This window comes from Geotrypetes seraphini, chromosome 13, assembly GCF_902459505.1.
Source record: "Geotrypetes seraphini chromosome 13, aGeoSer1.1, whole genome shotgun sequence".
In the NCBI taxonomy this organism is placed as follows: Eukaryota; Metazoa; Chordata; class Amphibia; order Gymnophiona; family Dermophiidae; genus Geotrypetes; species Geotrypetes seraphini.
The window spans coordinates 24548370-24569312 of record NC_047096.1 but is presented as its reverse complement, the minus strand read 5'-3'; the positions used below and the strand labels follow the sequence as shown (position 1 = coordinate 24569312).

The window sequence follows — 20943 nt, the reverse complement described above, 5'->3', positions numbered from 1 at the left end:
TGCCAAATCAGGGCTGAGGAGGGAAAGAATGCAAATATTTGCAGTTTTGTATATCCTTGTGTCAAAGCATTTTACATAGAGGTGCAGCTTCTATATGTTCCCGAAATCTTCCCAAAACAGACTTAACAGTGAAGAAGTCTGATTACTAGTATTAGTTTTGTAGTCATTCACCCATTGCTTGTTTCCTTACATTAAAGGTCTGGATAAAGAAACATGCTTGATACCATCTGACACTGACCAGGAGCCTGAGTTTGTTCCCAGCTATAACCTGCTGACAGAGAATTTGGTTTTGACACAATATTCACTGCATCTGGGCTTCCATAGGTAATTGACCTTCTTAAAAGTGGAAGATATGCAAAACTGAGCTGAGTGGCGTGCTGAGCTAGATGGCTGAGTGAAAATAGAAATAAGAACCAAATGGAGAAAATATTGATAAGACTGGACTGTTTGTTACTTGATTAGCTAGTATGTGCTTGCCATCCATAGATTACATGATCAGATGGTGAAGATAAATCAAAGCCTACATCGGCTGCAGGTGGCCTGGCGCGAGGCACAGCAGAGCTCCAGTCCTGCCGCAGATAGCATGCGAGAGCAGTTTGAACGTCTGATGACCATCTATCTATCAACAAAAGCAGCCATGACAGAGCCCCAGATGCTGCAAAATTGCCTAAGGCTGCAGGTGTCTACATCACTGCTCTTGGTGCAGATTGCAATTGGAAACCATGGCACAGAATCAGTAGAACTAACGTTCCCTTTGCCAGAAGTGCAGCATAGTATGTTGGCCTATATTCCAGGTGAGCATTTAATGGGTGATTTTGATATTGAGGTGCAGGGCTGGCTCGAGCAACTATGGCACTAAGGCCTCACTTGCAAGGAGTTAAGCAGCATTGCAGGCTTTATCCTGACTATCTCAAGAAGATATTGAACACTTCAATGTTTGGAACGCCATTGGTAGATGACTACATCAAAGTGTACGTGTTTAGCTATTAGTGAAGTATGTTAAATTTCTGTTATTTTCCACAATAAAGTGCAGATATAGAAGGTTTGTTTAATAAAATACTGCTAGAGTTTTTGCATAAAATGCCTTTATATCAATGTATCATTTCTGAGTGTGAAAACATAAAAGTTATAGCTACTGTATAATACCAAGAAATTTGCTCAAAAAATAGCAAATTTTAAGAAAAACAGAGCTTTATATAATCAGTGGCTTTGAGAAACCCCAGGATGGTCTTTAAAATTTTTTAAAATTATTTTCTGATGAAGCACAATCAAATTCATGTGAAAAAGTTCAATTCACAGTTTTTTCAACTTTAGGTTTTTCTAGACAACCCTAATACAATACAATACAATTTTTATTTGTATACCGCCAATACCTCTTTGAAGTTCATAGCAGTTCACAAACAATAAAGTATCTAATAGTGGAGGCAATTTTATAATGGCCATTCTCCCCCGCATAAACATGCTTTACATGCAAACAGTGCTTTATAAAATTTTCACCTCAAATGGGTGAAAAAGTAGAAAAGCTATTATCTGGAGCTGCACCAGAATTTATATATAAACTATGCTCTGCTTATGTATTGGGTTTAACCCAATGCACTGTGACATGTAAAGTGTTTTATAAATTCCAGTTTATAAGAGGCGTGAAAAGGTTATGCTTTCTGTGCCAAAGTCCTTTCTCTGGCTGCTATAACAATTTGGATTATTTGCCCTAGAAATCTTTTAGCTGTTCATTTTTAATTACAGAATTTTTTGCTGATAATCTGGGAGATTTCTTTATCTTTCTGCGGCGCTTTGCTGATGATGTGTTGGAGACATTTGCTGACTGTCTGGAAGAGGTTTTACACTTTATCACTGTCTTTACAGGCAATGTGGAAAGGTGAGTATCCCTTGAGCCAGAGTTAATCGACTAGTGCCACAGTGACAAAGGAAAGGGGATGGGACTTGATATACTGCCTCTCGGTGCGTACAATCAAAGTGGTTTAAATACTGTTTACAGGTACTTATTTTATACCTTGGGCAATAGAGGATTGACTTGCCCAGAGTCACAGGGAGCTGCCATGGAAGTCGAACTAGGTTCTCAACCACTACTCTTAGGCTATTCTGCCATTCCTGTTTTTAACAGTATAATCAGTTTAAATGAAGCTGCTTTCTAGGTAACTTGAAGGATGGAGAGAGGTGGCAATGAGCTTTCCAGGTCTCTGCCTCTCAGGTGATGCTTATGTGGTTTTTCCTTGTCAAGCAGGGATGGACCTACAGGATTGCTTTAGTCTAAATCTAGTTCTCTCATCAAGCTCAGAAGAGCTTTTAAGCTCATATGAGCATGCATGACAGCTCCCACACCTGTACTACTCGCTTTCACCCCACTTTAGATTCTATTCTTTAGGGTCCCTCGAACGGCACAGAACGGATGGTTTTATGTTCCTCTGCCAGCAGGTTGAGACTGAGACACATTGACTTTTCACTGTAGTACAAATGGGTTGTGCAGTCCCATTTACAATTAGGGCTAGATTCACTAAGCAAACCGATCGTATACCGACTCTCTCTCTCTGGCTCCCCTGCTCTCCCCTGACTCTGCTGCTCTCCTGCAGTGTGAGCCCATGGTTTTAACACGCTGTATACCCGCGGGTTAAAACCATGGGCTTGCACTGCAGGGAAGGGTGGCAGAGAGCAGGTGAGTCGGGGCCAGTAAAAAAAAGTTTTTAAAAACCTCCCCAAAACAGACAGCAAACACTTGCGCAGAACATCTACAGGTAAAGTAGATGGTCTGCGCATGCTTCGGGATTGCTACCTAGCGATCGCCGTGCCTCTGATCACCCCCATTAGAATATTCTTGCTTCCAGAATCGATCGGCCACGATCAGGCAGGTTAGTGAATCGGGCCCTTAGTCTGTTCTCATTCTCCAGTAGGTGGAGGTAGTAAGCCTGTACAATCTTTCCTTTGGTTAGTTAAGGCCTGTTGGATGTGATTAGTGGCCTTTTTTTGTCCTTGTTTGTGGGTACTGGATTGAGCTTGGTGGACCCTTTCAGGGATCGGTCCGACCTCGGGGGTGCCACACTTGACTGGTTGGGTCCCTCTCCCCATTACCCCACCTTTCCAAATTCAGTTCAGCCAAGGCATATAGCTTTGAGAGCCAGTGAGGTCTTTATTTGTTAGCTAAAGTTATATTTTAAAAAACAACAACAAAAAACCATCCTGAGACAATGCCGGTCTGAAAGGAAGCTTTAAATTAGTTTTTATTGCATTTAATTGTTAACCAGTGGTTTTACTTTCCCTTTATAGCGGTTCGTAATGAGCTCTTTAAAGATACAGAAAAAGTCCTCATTGTGTGCTCGATGAGTGGTAAATGCAGCTGCTGGAAGGAGAATCCTTGCCGGCTTTGGGTGCTAGCGAGCAGGGTTCCCCTTCACATGTGCATTGCTCGTCAGCTGCAGGCAGTGGGGAAGCCAGGGCTTCTCCTACAACCCACATAGGGATTTCCCCAAATGCCTACGGTCAGGGAAATAAGGTTTCCCTTACCGCCAATAGTGCTAGGGACTTTCTTTTTGCTACAGCAGCTGCTGCCTGCAGTCCTGCTTTAGCGGCTGGGTCTATTCAGGTCTCTTTGCTGCTACAGGACTAGGGGAAATTTTTTGGCAGGCTTTTCCTCAGTTTTAGTGGGAGGCTCCACCATTTTGTCTTTGGCCTCCAGTGACCTCCCTCCTGTCTTAAGAGAGACAGGAACATGCCTTCAGTGTGTCTCCTGCTTCTGCAGTGAGTTGATTTTTGCCATCAGGGCGGTTCGCCCATGATTTTTGTTTTAGCCTTATACAAGGCTTACTTGCGGGCGACTGGGGATCCTGCTTCTTCCCCGGGGGTCTCTGAATTTTTTTGGGTGGGGGGCTTTTGCCTTCAATGTCTGCCCCCCCCCAGCTTCATTCAAGTGGCTGCGGGTTTCGTGGGATGAGGATTTTTTTTCATTTGTAGACATGTTTTCGCCTGAATAGAATTTGGACTTTTTGGTTGATCCACAGATCCTCTCGGGAGGGGGCAGGGGTAGATGACCTGGACGGTTGTATTTTCTGAGACACCAGTTGATGAGGATGCATCATTCATGCACATTTTTCACTGGGAAGAGCTGCAGGAGCTTATTCTTCAGGTTTTTTTGGTTTTGCGCTTTGAGGAGGAAGCGAAGGAACCCCCCTCGTGTTGGTGACTCCTTGCTTCAGGGGATCTGGTCGGCCTCCCATTCTTTTCATCGCTACCGACCTGGCTGAGATGCATCTTCTTTTCCTTCCAGTGGACGTTTCTTTCAGCGCATGCAGTCCTTTCGGGGAGCCTGCCGGCAGGGGGGAGGGGTGTCTGGTGGCTCTTCCTGCGTCCATGAAGCCCAATGACTCGTTGCGGGTCCTTCTCCCGGTTCTGGTGGGAGCCCAGATGTGGGAGTTTTACCGGGGCTAGACCGAGATCACAACAGATCAGTGGATCCTCTGTGATTCGGGACGGCTATGCTCTAGAGTTTTCCTGACCCTTACCAGATCGTTTTCTCTCAGGCAACTTGGAAGAAGCGGGTATTTCGTCAGACCCTGCAAAGGTTGCTGGACCTCAAAGCGGTAGTCCCAGTGCCTCCTCAGGAGTTTCGTACCAGCAGGTACTCCATTTACTTTGTGGTGCCCAAGAAAGAGGGGTCTATTCAGCCCATCTTGGATCTGAAAGGTGTCAACAGAGGTTTTCAGGTTCCGCCCTTTCACACGGAGACTCTAAAATCCGTCATTCTTGCCGTTCAGCTTGGGGAATTTCTGACTTCTCTCGATCTGAAGGAGGCCTACCTGCATGTTCCAATTCAGGCCTCCCATCAGTGATTCCTTTGCTCTGTTGCTGTTCTTAATTGTTTCAGGTTGTTAAGGTTCATATGTGGGGCCTCATTTCTGTGAGGAGGGAAATAGTGTGACAGCTATGTTAGTCCACTCTTAAAGATAATATATAGAAATAAAACAAAAAAATCCAAGTGATATCTTTCTTTTTTATTGGACTAAACTAGAGCATGATTAGCTTTCGAGGTGGGAGAAATGTTTGAATAATTGTTCCTTCTGCTTTATTATGAGAAATACTGGTTGACCAAGGAGCATGCTGTCCTATATGACAGAGCACTAAACTGAATTCAGTCTCCATCTGCTGGTAGATGGTCATAAAAAGTCTCTGGATTCATCTTCTATGACTAAAGGAAACAAAATTACCAAGTGAAAAAATAATTTGTCCTTAACGGCAAATTCATTGCATATTTAAATCGGTGTTTGCAGCATACCATGGACCTGCAGAAGGATGACAGGTTTTAAGCCATACCTTGGTAGCCAGAATCATGAAAAAACGCTTTTAATCTGCCTGTATAACCTCTTCCTTTACCATGACATCAGAATATTGATGCATTCCTCTTTCGAACCACTGCCCCAGGCCTTTCTTTGCTTTCTGTCCTGGAAGGTTGTAATTGCTGTAGCATCTGCCAGGATAATACTGTATATACTTGAATATAAACCAAGATAACTTTTTTTTTTTTCCTCACAAAAAGGGGGAAAAGGTTGACTCGAGTATAAACTGAAGGTTTATATTAAAGTATATGTTGTGTTCTATGTTTTCCACTTACCTGCCTTCCCCGAGGTGTTCTGTCCTGCCCAGCCTGCCCATCCTGTCCTATCTCTGTATCTAGCTTCTCCCTGAGTCTGCCTTAAACCTTGGTGGGCCAGTGGTGAGCTGGGACAGGAGCAATCCCTCCTTATCCTGTTCCGACTGACTCTGTACCCCCTTCCCGACCTGCTGCAGATCTCCCTCGGGTCTGCCTTAAGCCTTGGTAGTCCAGTGGTGAGCCAGAACGGAATGACCCCCTCCCACAAGAAGGACCTCATGTCCTGGCCCGGCTCCACACCTCCCCACCTCTCTCCTGCACCCTGCAAAGGCCTACCTTGCATGCCCTGGACTGACGGCAGCCATTTTTGTTAGTGGCTCTGCACAAGGCAGGAGCGTAGGAGGATCGCTCCTGCCTCAGATTACCACTGGACCACTAGGGCATGCAAGGTAGGCCTTTACAAGGTCCGGGAGGGAGGTGTGGTGGTACGATGTGGAGCTGACTGGTACAGGAGAAGGGAGGGGGGAGAGCGCTTCTGTCCCTCACTGATGGATCACCTGGACTTAAGGCAGGCCTGGGGGAGGCCTACAATGGGTCCGGAAGGAGCGTGGGGGAATGCACAGCTGGGGATGACTCGAATATAAATGGACCCTCCATTTCCAGGCCATTTCTTGGCACAAAAATCTTGGTTTATATTCAAGTATATACGGTAAGTAAACTGCAAGCCCTTGTTCATCATTCCTACAATGTGTCCAGGATAACAAAGTAGTTTAATGTATTTGCCCCAACTTCTACCAACTTCTTAGTTCACCTAAATCAGATGGTCATATTTACTGTTTTTTTAATCTTCCAAAGCCCTATAGCAGCCAACAGAACTTCACTTAGCCACATAACTGGTCATTGTCTACACATAAAAGTGGCCACTGTGACGAGTCTTAGAGCCAGTTCAGCACGGACATTTGTAAAGTAGTTACATGGACTTCTAGCCATATTTTGTTAAACATTGCATTGTCTTTACTTCTTGTAAAGACCGTGCTTTTGATCCATCTGTGTTTAAGAAAAATTATAAGTACAAACAAACCAAAAAAAAACCTGTTTTACTTGAACCCAATATGTTTTTCTTTACCAATTCACAAGCAGCATGACTCTTTGCTCTGGCTACTTCCTCATTTATCCATGGAGAAAATGAGATTGCTTACTTGTAATAGGGGTTCTCCATGGACAGCAGGGGAGTGGATTCATACAGTCCCATTTGCTCAATCCCCTTAGGCTTCAATAACTAAGCTATGTTATGAACGAAGACAGGAATGTGACTAGCACAAGAGCTGTCATGCATGCTTAGGAGCTTAAAAAAAGACTCTTCTGAGCATAATAGGAGAGCACTAGATATGGATCACCCAGTCCTGTGGCTCCATTCTTCTGCTGTCCACAGGAAAAACTCCATTACAGGTAAGCAGTGTTGCTTTGAGTTTGGTACTCTCGATACTTTACAAAATAGACCTCAGGTCAATCAATGGGAAGTCTGTACGAACAGTAGTAATATGTGGCTCTCAAATCATTTCAGTGTACTGAGCATTTGTGTATCTCCACATACCTTTAGCTGTCATCTGGTATACTCACAGAATGAAGAACCCTCATTTACGAGCCAAGCTAGCAGAAGTTCTGGAAGCAGTGATGCCTCACCTTGAGCCTGTGCAGAACCCCCTTATCTCCAGTGTGTTCCAACGTGAATGTGTCTTCTGTAGTTATAGGTATGCAGCTCACCTTGCCGAGGCTCTCATCAAGGTTTTTGTGGACATTGAGTTCACAGGTAAGAGACCATTTTCTTAGTTTATTGCAATGTATATAAAATTTCTGTACCTGCATTATAAGAGGCAAACTGTGTATTTATTTATTTTAAAAATTATATATTGTCTAAAGACTAAACTGTTTACAATAATAAAACATACATAAAATTAACATTACAAAATAGGGTTATAAAATCTTTGTGTGTGTCGTATTTTTATAGTGCCTTAAGTCCGAGAGCTTAATAAAACCCCACAAACTAGAGAAGTTCTAGCAGAAAAAGAAATGCATTTCTGGTTTTATTTCACCAGTTTTGAAATACTTGCTGACCCTTGCTATAGCTGGTGGGGATCCCCAAGCACCACCAGCTGAGGACCACCTTCAAAGGTGGACAGAACTCCCTTCTACTAAGCATTGCAGTCACTGGCAACATCCTTGAGCCACTGAGGTGCCAGCATCTGTGGCTTAGGGACGTTACTGCCGCCTGCCAAGCTTGGTAAAAGGGATTTTTGGTATCTTTTTTTTTTAAATTCTGTATTCATTTTATAACTTACATCAAGTGTACAGTAAATATCAAACAATAATAATACATCACTTGAAAAATCTTCAATATCATACACCAATAAGATTTAACCCCTATCCCCTCCCAAATTCATATATAACTAATATATACCACCTGAAAATAATATAGGATTTTTGGCTATCTTGAAGGAAGTCTTCAGCTGACAAAGCTTGAGGGTCCTCATCAGCTGGAGTGTATTATATTTTACATATACATTAGAGACCCATTTACAAAGTATATATTCTCCATCAAGCCTATATTTTAAGCCAGGGTATGTATTGGATCCTCCCAGAACTCTATGATAATGCTCCAGATTGGTTATATTTGGAGTGGCGTCTAATGTTTCCTTTACATTTAGTTCATGTTGTTAGTATAAAAATGCCTAGAAGATATAAACAGAACAGATTTTGATTGATACATGGAAAACTTTGAGATAAATTAGTAATCTAACATCTATTCCTATAAGCAAATCAACAAATCAATCTTTATGGATAAACTCCAAGATTCGAATTGGCGGAGCTCAAATCTTATGGAATGGATTATAGCAGGCATAAGAACTTTAAATGATGTTATTTTAAATGGTAAACTGCTTGACTTTTCACAGTTGCAAATTAGATTTGGTCTTGATAAGGTCTTGATAAATCACAAAGTTTTAAATTGTTGCCACTGAAGCAGGCTATTCAGGTGGGGTTCCCTGAATGGCAAACTCTTAATACTCAATATAGTTTGGAGTTCCTATGTTTCCAGGCTGATTTCATGGGACACCTAGCCACACAGAATATAATGTATGATGTTCAAGTGTTATATGATAGTATTTCATGTTGTTCTTTTTGTGCACTTGATGTAAGTTTGAAAAAGAATAAAGAAATTTTTTTTTTAAAAAAGTATATATTCTCCCCAATTGCTATTTTCAAATTTTAAAAAGTGTCTTTGCTTATTTGTAAATGGGTCTCTACCAAAGCCTCTAATTCAGTAGCTTAATTTAATGAAATAACTACTTCTGAAGATTAAGGGGATGGGCAGGGACGAATGGAGACAGGTTTGATTTCTGTCCCCACCCAACTCTCTAGTCCGTTGTTATTTGCAGTAGTATGATTCTCAGAAAAGTCCGCGACATTGCAAATGACAAAACACTGCTCCTATGGGAAAATAGAGGTTTGGTTCCAGCAGTACATTTTGCACCTCAAAATCATTTGCAGTATTGCTTAAAGAAGTACCATTCTTAAAATAATTGCACATGATAGTGCTTGAAAATGAATAAATGTACAGTATTGTACAACCATAGTAAGCAATTAGTCTGCTCATTAACCCAAGCAATGCACCATGGTTTTCTCACCATTAGAAGTATAGTAATGCTATTAAAAAAATTGCATACAATACTGAAAAATAAATTTGTAGCCACACTGGGACATACTACTGGGCTTTCTAAAAGGGGCCCTTAGAGTGCTCACCATTAGGACAAAATGGTTCAGGATGCAACAGTGCAGATTAGGAAACAAACAGAGAGGGGCCCAAAAAAATGTATACACACTTCAATAATGGCTATCTATGCCCTTTTTCAAAATCCGAATTGAATTATGATGGCAATGTGTAATAGTATGTTGTCTCTAAAGATGTCAGTAGTAGCACAATTGCTAAAGTCACCACATGGCTGTGAGAAGAGTCATAAAGCTTTTATGCAGATATTTTTCATATTGAAGTGTGTATACATTTTCGGGGCTCCTCTGTATAAAAAGAGATCATTGCCAGTACAAGCAAGGATACATTTTTTAATCTAATTGGGATTTCTTAATTGTGCTTCTCCAGAATAGGTACAAGGCGATGTACAAGAAAAGAGGCCCATGCAACATCACGGGGAAAAGGTTAAATCACATCATAAAGAGTGTTACAGAAACAAAAACTGTGGAGGAGGGTTACATTGTTGCGAGAGGGGAAGCAGTTGCAATACATTAAGGAGGAGGCCTAAATAACAACATAGGGAAACAAATGGAAGTAGGGATGGAAGAACTCCTTCAATAGGGATTAGTCTCGGAGTACTTTTGAGGGAGGCAACGTTTTTGCAAGAGGAGAGAGGTAGTTACAATGTACTCTGGAGAACAGTTACATTATCAGGAGAAGTTGCAGAGGCACCAAGTTAAATGAATTTATCTAGGCAAGTTTTCAGCCTTTTCCTGAAGGCAGGGTAGTTCCGTTCTTATGAGTGTTGGGAGGGTGTTCCAGGTCCTCATAGCGACGTACATGAAGAGGGCGTTGAATAGCCACTTGTTCTTGGAGGTGGGGATAATCAGCTGGTAGGTGTTGCTTATCCTGGTAGAGAGGAAGAGGGAGGTGGAGAATCTGCTGGGTTATATACTCTGGTGAATTTGCAGTTTTATGGTGTAAGCTTTGTGTGGGCTTGTTTTAGAACCATCGTATTTGCTGGAATTACTCTCCTTATTAGCAGGTAGATAGGACATGCTTTAAGGAAGCAGTTTTACCTTCAATTTCTCTCCCCAAAACAAATTAGATGATTTATATTTATTTATTTAAGTATTTTATATACCGCTTATCAAGGTTATGTAGGTGGTTTACAATCAGGTACTGAAACATTTTCCCTTTTCTGTCCTGGTGGGCTCACAATCTTTCTAATGTACCTGGGGCAATGAAGGATTGAGTGACTTGCCCAGGGTCACAAGGAGCAGTGCGGGATTTGAACCCACAACCTCTGGATGCTGAGGCTGTAGCTCTAACCATTAGGCTACTAGGCTTAATGGTGCAACTATTTTTTTTTATTTATTTTTTTTGTCTTGGGAAATATGACAGTGTTTCTGACTATTTTTGGAGACTTCATTGGCTTCCTTTAAAAGCACACATTACTTTATTTGGTGTGTTTTTTCATATATTGCATGGCAATTCTTCTGAACTATTAACTAAGGGCTCCTTTTACTAAGGTGCGCTAGCGTTTTTAGCATGCGATAAATGAAAAATGCTAATACAAGCTCTATGGAGGCATTAGCGTTTAGCGCGTGTGATATTGTAGCGCACTCAAAACCGCTAGCGCACCTTAGTAAAAGGAGCCCTAAAAATTTTTTTCATATTTTAAAAAAATTTTCTACTAGGATTCACGATTGTGTTTTACTAAAATTTAAGTCTTTAAAGGTTTACTTCATAGACGCCAACTTGATTCAGTGTTTTCTTTCCAGGCTGTTGCTGTTTCGAATAAATTTCAGACTAGAATTAAATTCTATGTGACTGTGAAGGAAGTTGAAAACTTTTCTGTTATTTTTTTATCTTTTTTTTTTTTTTTTTTCAAAATCTTTATTCGTTTTAATACATACATCAAGTGTACATTAAATACAAACTATCATAATACATTATCACTTGAAAATTCCATCACAATTATTTTGTATCTAAAAGCTTTATATCCCACCCCCCCTCCCATAACCATACACAAATAATAAAATTCATATGTATATTAATCATTTAAAAATATGCAATATATATATGCAATTCTCCCTAATTCCCCAACCCTCCCTTCAATCAATTATCACATAAGGAAAAATAATAATAAAGTAACATTAATCATTATAATATTTTATTATTGGCCCCCACACATCCTGAAATCTATTAAAATAACCATTTTGTACTGCAATTAACCTTTCCATTTTGTACAGATGACACACTGAGTTCCACCAGAAGCTGTAATTTAGTCTAGAACAATTCTTCCAATTAAGTGTTATTTGTTGTATCCCCACACCTGTAAGGATCATCAGAAGCTTATTATTTGCTGCAGATATTTGGCTTTTAGATCTCATACACATTCCAAATAGAACTGTATCATATGACAATGCCACATGATTTTCCATTAAAAGATTAACTTGATCCCAGATTGATAAGCAAAATGCCTGAATACATGGACAATAAAATAAAAGATGATCTAAAGTTCCAATTTCAATTTTACAATGCCAGCACCTATTAGACTTAGAGCAATCTAATTTTTGTAATCTAGTAGGGGTCCAGAATGCTCTATGCAACAATATTTTTTTTTATCTTGATGTAATTCCTCATATAATGTTTTGGGGGCTTAGAATATATACCATCTTGAATCTCCAGTTGGGACATGGGCAGTGCATAATTCCTGTATTAGATTAGGTTATTTTAAAGTTTTATAAAGGTGGGCAGAAGATGGAGGAATTGCAGAAGGATCCTATGACATTAGAAGACATCTAGATGACAGATTAAATACAGCGTGGGCAAGTGTACTTGAGAAGTAAACCTAATTATGAGTACACCAGAAAGAGAGCTTTGAGTCATCCTCTATAATAAAACCCTAAGTGTGCATGCACACTTACAATGCTGTGATCCCTGCCACCATGATGTGTGCCTCCGTGGCCATATTCTATTTGCGGCGCGTGCGGCTGTTTGCGGTGCGCAGCACACGCGGCGGTTGAAAGCCGGCCTATATGAAAATAACCCAAAAAACGCAGCCCACGGAGACAAACAGGAAGAGAGGACCGCACGCAGTTTGGGGGGGGGGGGGAATCAAGCACCCTGGAGCAGGAGGACAGGGAGAGAGTGTGAGTGTTGGAGATAGCGCTGCTGTAGGCACCCCGGCAACAGGAAGAGGAGGAGAGGGCCCGATGATAGGGAGAGACTGCTGAAATTTGGAACAAATGGTGCTGCTGGACAGGGGGAAGGTAAAAGGAAGGGCTAATGGCTACTGTTGGACAGGGGGAGCAGGGAAGAGGTGCTGCTGGACAGGGGGGAGGTACAACCAATGGAGAAGGGCTACTGCTGAACAGGAGGAGCAGTGAACGGGTACTGCTAGACAGGGGGGAGGTAAAAGTAAGGGAAAAGGCCTACTGCTAGACAGTGGGAGCAGAGAAGGGGTGGGGTGTTGCTGGACAGGGGGGAGAAAAAAAGGAAGGAAGAAAGGGCTGCTAGCACCCATTAATGTAACAGGCTAAAAAACTAGTAGTAAATAATATAATAGAATTTTCAGTCCAGTGTACTACAGCTGCCAAACAGAATGTTGGGGATTTTTCAGAAAAGGAATGGGAAGCAAAAGTATCTTGGTAGATGTCCATGTGAAGTTGTTCACCCTATTTCAGAAAGGATTTTAGTCGATTTAGAAAAAATTCTACCCCCTTTATCACTCTTCTTTGAGCGTCTCATTATGAAAAGCTAAAAAGGCTAGGGCTCTTCATCTTGAAAGAAAGATGATTGGGAGGGGATTTATTATAAAATCGTGTGAAAGGTAGAGCAGTTAAATAGAGGACAGCTTTTTAACGGGAGTGGAGTTGTGGTCTAATGGTTAAAGCCATGTTTCAAATCCCACTGTGGTTCTTTGTGATATTGGGCAAGTCATCTAACCCTCCATTGCCTCACATACAAATTTTAGATTGTTAGAAAATACCTACTGTAATTGAATGTAGTTACCTTGAACTACAGCTGAAAAAGGCACGCTCGACATCCGAAATCCCTTTATTTTTACTTTATTTTCCAAACTGAGTAAGTTATAAATCTAAAATCATTTGATGGATTACAATGAAACGTACATAATTATAATAAACCATAGATAATCACAAACAAAATTAAATTAAATTGAATGGAGGACTAGCCTAGTGCTTAGTGCAGCAGCTTGAGAACCTGGGGAATTGAGTTCAGTTAAGGACTAAAGGGATGCAGAAGATGATGAAGTGGCGCAAACTGGAAACAACCACAGCGACAACGCACCCCACTTATTAGGGTTCAATTAAAGGATGGCAAGAGGGCCTTAAAGCCATTTACATCAATATACAAAATATGTGTGAATATCCAGCTTTGGCTCCTCTAATTGCCTCCTTTTTTTAAATAGTAGCTTAGTTTACTGCTGTTTTTCTTTGTTACTTTTCAAAAATAAAAACCGAAGCAACAGCACATGTTTTTCTTTTACTTATCCTTTTAATGCAGTGTCTCTAGCATGCCCCGACAGCCAAAGCTGGATATTCACACATATTTTGTGTATTGATGTAAATGGTTTTGAAGGCCCTCTTGCCATCCTTTTTAATTGAACCCTAATAAATGGGGTGTGTCGTCACTGGAATTGAGTTCAATTCCCATTGCAGCTCCTTGTGACTCGGGGCAAGTCACTTAACCCTCTATTGTCCTAGGTTCAAAATAAGTATTTCTATATAATATGTAAACCGTTTTAATTGTAACCACAGAAAGGTGGTATATCAAGTCCCCCCTCCCTTTCCTCCAAAGATGATCTATAAGTAAACATATTAAAAAATAAACATATATATAAAACTGTTCTCGTTTCACAATCAACAGTTACTCCAATGAGCTAGGCATCATTCCACCATATGCAATATGATTATTCAAACACAATAGTTTTAAGTTCTTTCTTTTGGATGTTCACTGGTAGTGTTCCTTAGCTTAGGATCAATCACTTTCCCTTTCAAATAACACACTGTCATGAGGACACCCTAAAAACCAGTAAAATAAAAACAAACCATAGAAATGAATGTTCATAAAAGATTTGGCTATGTTCCTAGAGGAAAAGCCAATTTTAAAAAAAATATTAGTGAGGTAGTTTTTTGGACAGCAGTGCTTATCCCTGAAAGTGATCTACTTTTGGAATGTACCAGATACATGTGACTTAGGGTGGCCCACTTTCAGAGACAGGCTCCTGAACTTGATGGACTTTATTCTGACTCGGCATGGCTTATCAAAATGTTCTTCTCTGTATTGCTTGTACACCAGAAACTAAAAGAACTGCTCTGGGGCCATCAAGATAGACTTGTTGTTTTAACATCAGGATCTCTAAGGGGATATCTCTGTGCCCCCAGGTCTAAGGAAGCAGTGTATACTGTGTAATGTTTCAGGGCTAGGAGCTCCCTGACACAGAAAGCAATGTTGTTGCCAAGTGCTACTCTCTGCTTTCCATCCTTGTCTGGCAGTTCAGACTTCTTGAGCCTGCTTCATTCCCATGTGTGTTGGCATTTCAGCTGGCTATAGCACACTGGGGAGACAGTAACTGGATGTGCTTTCTTTCCTTCCACTAAAGGTGGCTTATATCCTTTGCCTGTCTTTAGGAGACCCCCATCAGTTTGAGCAAAAGTTTAATTATCGACGACCCATGTACCCAATCCTTAAGTATATGTGGGGGAAGGACACGTATCGGCAGAGTATAAAGGTGAGAGCCACAAATGGGACCTGGTGCTGCTAGTAGCTAGGAGCATTATACAACTCTTGGTGGCCAGCCACACTCTTCTGACTTGCTCTTAATTTTGCTGTAGAATTTGGCTGACTATGCCTCACTGAACCTGGAAGCCATGACTCCACCTCTCTTCCTGCGTTTCCTGAATCTACTTATGAATGATGCCATTTTTCTGCTGGATGAAGCCATACAGGTAGGACAGCTGAACACCATCATTGCACATCCTTTATGCAGTCTTCAACTTCTATTGTATTTCACACTCTGATTTTTTTCTATTTTCACTGTGGGTAGTATCTGAGTAAGATAAAAGTTCAACAAATAGAAAAGGATCGAGGAGAGTGGGACAGTCTGTCTGCAGAAAGTCGCCGGGAGAAAGAAGCTAGCTTGCAGATGTTTGGCCAGCTAGCTCGCTTCCATAACATCATGTCCAATGAAACCATTGGGACACTGGCTTTTCTAACCTCAGGTAACCAGGGAGGGTAGTTAGCAGGCAACAGTGCAATGCAAAGCCACTCTAGGCAGTGTAATAAGCAAAATTGTTCTTTCTCTTGCCTTCAGAAATAAGGTCACTTTTTGTACACCCATTCCTGGCTGAGCGCATCATCTCCATGCTGAACTACTTCTTGCAACACCTAGTCGGGCCAAAAATGGGGGCTCTGAAGGTGAAGGATTTCAGTCAGTTTGACTTCAAGCCCCAGCAATTGGTGTCTGACATCTGTACTATCTACTTGAACTTGGGGTGAGAAGAGAAAGGGGGGGGGGGAGCAGCGTCTTTTGTGATCGTAGTCTTGTATTCTGAGAAAAAGATATTTTTGTAATTTTGCTCACTATTGGAGCTAGAATTTCTTTCATTTGCAACTCATCTGTTCCCAATTACCCAGTGTATATGTAAGTAATAATCAAGGGGATGTATGACCCAGTTGAGTTAAACAGGCTTGTCTTCTAAATGCCATATAACATCTGTGAGCACAGGGGACGTCACTTTCTATGTCCTGAGGTCAGTTAACAAAGAAATAGAACCTATTATTCTCTTATCACACTGCATATTCTTTCTGGTTGATTATCCAGGAATGAGGAGAATTTTTGTGCCACTGTGCCCAAGGATGGACGATCATATTCACCCACACTCTTTGCTCAGACAGTCAGGGTCCTGAAGAAGATAAACAAGCCTGGGAACATGATTGTAGCCTTCAGTAACCTGGCTGAGAGGATCAAGGTGAGGGAGAAACTTGAATGTGCCCCAATAACTTTTCCTGATTTCTGGGATTAGTTTGGAAGGGGTAGAGTGGCAACCATCTGTCCAGGATGTGTGTAATTCCTTTGATCACTACAGCATGAGGGACAGAGTGAATGTGTATTGGGTTCTTTTTATGATGTGGGAAGGAGGCAATGTAATCTTCCAGCATGGGGGGAGGAGAAAAACATCTATCCCAGGGGCTATATGTAATCCTTTCTTAGCATAAGTAAAGGACTTTTAACTTGAGAGCAAAAATAAATTTATAAAAGACTGGCCTATACTTTTTTTTTTTTCCCCCTTATGCCATGGAGTTCAGAATTTTTTTTTTCCATATTCTTATTTTTGTTTTCTTATTGGAAACCATCAATGAAGTTACAAAATGGTAGATACACAAGTGGGTTGAACACAGCAAAGTACAATGAATTGCTTTAATTAAACACACCAAGAAGAAACAAAAAAGCTTTATTTTTTCCTTGTTCTAAATTGATCTTCACAGCCAACAAACAGGCCCTAGTTCTTCTTTGAGATAAATGTAATGTACTGAGGGTAGGGCCCTATGCTTGAAACAGCTTTGTTTTTGAAGGTATTCTTGCTTGTCACAATGTGAATAGCTACCTGAGGAGCACCCTGTTCTGAATGAATTTGGTTATTCAAGAGACCCTGCATATTTTCAGTGTATTAGGTGGAATTATAACATCAATAGCTGCTTTGGGGTTTAGTCTCTTGCAGACCGGCAGATGCAGGAGGAGGAGACTTATGCTGATGCGCCTGATGAGTTCCTAGATCCCATCATGAGCACTTTGATGGTGGACCCTGTGATGCTGCCCTCTTCCAGAGTCACTGTTGATAGGCCTACTATAGCCCGACATCTACTCAGGTAAATATATTGTTAATTTATGTTCCCTCTCCCTGTGCTAGGGACTTGCTACTTCTAGGCTATTTATCTTTTTCCATTCACTCTTGATCTCTCTTTTGATCCACCAAGCTGTAACAGTGGTTAGAATAACGCTTTACCTCTGACAGCTTATTGCTGAAAACAGTATGTTAACATAGTCACCTGTGACTGAAAGCTCATGCAATTTGCCAGCTCTGCAAACCTTCACTTGTAGTGGAGCGCCATGATAAGATCATGTAGAAGGACATAGACTTAGGGCTCCTTTTACAAAGGTGTGCTAGCGTTTTTAGCACGCGCTACCCAAAAAACTACCGCCTGCTCAAGAGGAGGCGGTAGCGGCTAGCGCGCACGGTATTTTAGCGCGTGCTATTCCGTGCATTAAGGCCCTAACGCACCTTTGTAAAAGGAGCCCTTAATGTGATAATGTAATATGTCTGCAGAAATTAGTACAACTTACAGATCATAATCTTCAAGGAAGTGTGCAACCTTGAGAATAAAATAGATATTCTAATTACCAGATATTTTCTGTATGTTTAGTTTTCTATGTTGCTTACTGATTTTATATGTTTTGATATCCATCTATAACTTATTTTGTATATGATAAAGTATATTTAATTTATTAATTTACTAGTCTTTAAGCCCGTTACATTAACGGGTGCTAGAATATGTGTATGTGTGTCTGTATTTCTTTCTTTCTTTCTCTCTCTCCTTAGCCTGTTTCTGTATTTCTTTCTTTCTGTCTTTCTTTTTCCTCTGCTGTCCACCACCACCCCTTGCCTGCTCCCCCTGTCCATTCTCCCTTCCTTTTTCTTCCCCTGTGTCCACCACCACACCTTCACTGGTCCCCTTATCCAGCATCAGCCCTTCTCCCTTTGTTTTAACTCCCCCCCCCGGTCCAGCAGTACCTCTTTTCTGTTCCCCCTGTCCAGCAGTAGGCCTCCCTTTTTTTTTTTTTGCCCCCCCCCATCCATCAGCACCTCTTCCCATGTACAGCAGCAACCCTTACCTCCTTTATTTTTTGTCTGCCCTCCACCGACATCTGCCTAAAGCCGCCGCGGCCTGCAGGCACCAACAGCCTCTGCGGCCTGCTCCCACTCCCTCCTCACCATCGCTTGCCGTCCCCCCCCCCCCCCCCGGGAAGCTTCGTTTCTGCCTTTGGCAGCCTCCTGTCTGCGGGCTGCCCGCCCGTCTGTTTCAATTCAAAGCCAACGCCGCAGCTCCTCTCTCGATCCCCGCCTGGTGCGGTTCGAGAGAGGAGCCGCGGCGGGCAGGTGAGGAGGGTGAGAAGATGCTGGCAGGTGTGCCTGTGCCCCTCCCCCTCCGAATCAGCGGCAGCAGTGAGACGGCACTCTGGTGGTGAGTGACGGCGAGGGGAGAGTTGCTCCGTGTTCTGGCCTGCCTCTGTGTTCGAAAATCGAATTTGGCATGGAGGCACACCCCACGGAGCCAGGAATCACAAAACTCTAAGTGCGCATGCGCACTTAGAGTTTTATTATATAGGATATTCCAAGATATCTGATTGTGACTCCAAAGGAGCAAACATGGAAACTATACTATTTTTGGAGCAAAGAGAAGTTCAAAATGCATTTTTTTGTGATTGGAATTGTTATATACGAATATATTTTATTTGATTTATTTAGTTATAATCTTTTTATTATTGCAATATGACAACCAAACCATAACCATCATTGTTATGGTACAATTCAGTTTTCAATATAACTTTACATTTTAGCATAACAACCCTCCCCTCCCCCCACCACCCACCCAGGTCCAAGTAATTTCTTATATATCACCTTCAAGCCAAAAGCCATAAAAGCAGCGCACATTCAGGTACAATAGGTAGTATTCTGTGCCTTAGAAGACTTGCTTCATATACTAACTTAAGGCTCCTTTTACAAAATGGCGATACAGATGTGCAGCACACTGAATTCAAAGAAGCCCATTCAGTTCCTATGGGCTTCTTCACAATCGGTACATACTAATTGGTTGTGTCACTTTGTAAAAGGAGCCCTTAAATTGTAAAGGAGGGTTCAATGATTTGCCAGTCACTGCCAGAATATTGTCTGTTTTGTGTTATATAGTGCTGGATGTGATGTCTAGTCTGGTGATTAAAGTAGGGTATGAAAGAATGGGTGGACAGAAGGAGATACAAGCAAAGTTCCAAGTTTTAATATTATGGCTTGTTTTGGGGATTCTGTATGGGTACTTCAAACCAAAATTATTTTTATCAAATGAGTGAAAGCGAGATGATATTAGAAACTCTTATATACTCATAAATATACTGGCAAAAAAGTGATTGTCCATGGCAGGGCTGTGGAGTCGGTAGATAAATGTTACGATTCCGACTCCTCAGTTTTTTGTACTTCAGACTCCAACTCTGACTCCAGGTACCCGAAATGTCCTCCGACTCCACAGCATTGGTTAATTTTCAGATCGTTAAAATGGAATGTCAAGTTGAGAGAAATGAGCATTTTCGACACCACCTTCTTTTTGCTTTTAATCAAGGTTCTAAGGCCGCAGAAGTTGCTCGCAACATTTGTTCTGTGTATATAGTGGGTGCTATAGATGAAAGAATCGCTCGTGATTGGTATGCCAAGTTCAAAAATGGAGTCGGTAGATAAATGTTTAGACTCCTCAGTTTTTTGTACTTCTGACTCCGACTCTGACTCCAGGTACCCGAAATTTCCTTAGACTCCGACTCCACAGCCCTGGTCCATGGCATCCTTTATGTACATAATTTTACACTAGCACTGGGACATTATTGTAAAGGATATTTTAGTGCTGCAATATGGGTAAATTCATGTAAGCTGCCTGAAATGGTGTCTTAACGCTGACCTGTTTTTCAGCAATCCTATTTACTTTGTCTTTATATATTTCCCAGCATTTGATATTGGTACTTTGACAATCTTGCTGTAAATGCATATGCCTCAGTGTATGTGTGTTTTGGGTTTTTTTCTCCTCTCTCTCTTAATGGAAGTTCATGAGCCATCTGACAATTTTTCCATTGAGTTTTGTTTATGTGGTGTACAGCCTAAAATGCTTCATTTTCTTTAGCACTCTCCAGACCAGTAGAGGTTAACTTTACGATTGGGTATATATCTAATCATGACCAGCAGGTGGAGACTGAAAACAAAACTTTGGGACAGTATATCCTAGCCCCTCCTCTCTATTTCCCTCAGTCTTCTTTCAGTCTCCAGCAGGTGTTGAGTGATCTGTACCCATCTCCCTTGGTAGGGCTGTTGGAATTTGTTTAGGGGTTTATTGTCCCTGTTTTTAGCCGGACGGAGCTTGGACGGACTCTGTTTGGGGGTTCGTCCGACCTCGGGGGTGTCAAACCCGGCGGGTCACGAGCGGGGTCCCTCCCCCCACTTCCTCCACCTCCCCATATTTTTTTAGAGGAGCCTCAGCAGTAAGCCTTGCCCCCTAAGTCAAGCAAGGCATATTGCTTCGAGAGCCTGTGGAGTCTGTTCTGTAAAAAAAAAAAAAAAAAAAAAAATCCTGAGGTAGTGCTGGTCTGAAGGGTTGTTTCCCTTTAAGAAAACTGTATTTTACTGTATTTTTTCATGTAACCAGCACTTTTTTATAGCTAGGTCGCGTCTGGAGCAATTGTGCCCTTCTCCGGGGGAGTAGGCCACAATTTTAGTCCAGCCGCGAGGCACTCGCGGCCGGCCTGAACTCGGCGGTT

At 41.6% G+C, this 20943-nt stretch overlaps 1 protein-coding gene across 6 annotated transcripts in view; it reads left to right on the top strand.

Moving 5' to 3' along the window:
* The window catches only part of UBE4A (ubiquitination factor E4A), a 50905-nt gene that overhangs the window by 21681 nt on the left and 8281 nt on the right, over positions 1-20943 (top strand). For all 6 annotated transcript variants that reach the window (XM_033918545.1, XM_033918543.1, XM_033918541.1 and 3 more), the window contains 10 exons: positions 198-324; positions 487-794; positions 1744-1876; positions 7219-7406; positions 15002-15102; positions 15206-15319; positions 15418-15592; positions 15685-15865; positions 16195-16342; positions 17083-17240. In XM_033918545.1, the coding sequence (XP_033774436.1) occupies positions 198-324; positions 487-794; positions 1744-1876; positions 7219-7406; positions 15002-15102; positions 15206-15319; positions 15418-15592; positions 15685-15865; positions 16195-16342; positions 17083-17240 (1633 nt within the window). The remainder of the gene's footprint in view (positions 1-197; positions 325-486; positions 795-1743; positions 1877-7218; positions 7407-15001; positions 15103-15205; positions 15320-15417; positions 15593-15684; positions 15866-16194; positions 16343-17082; positions 17241-20943) is intronic.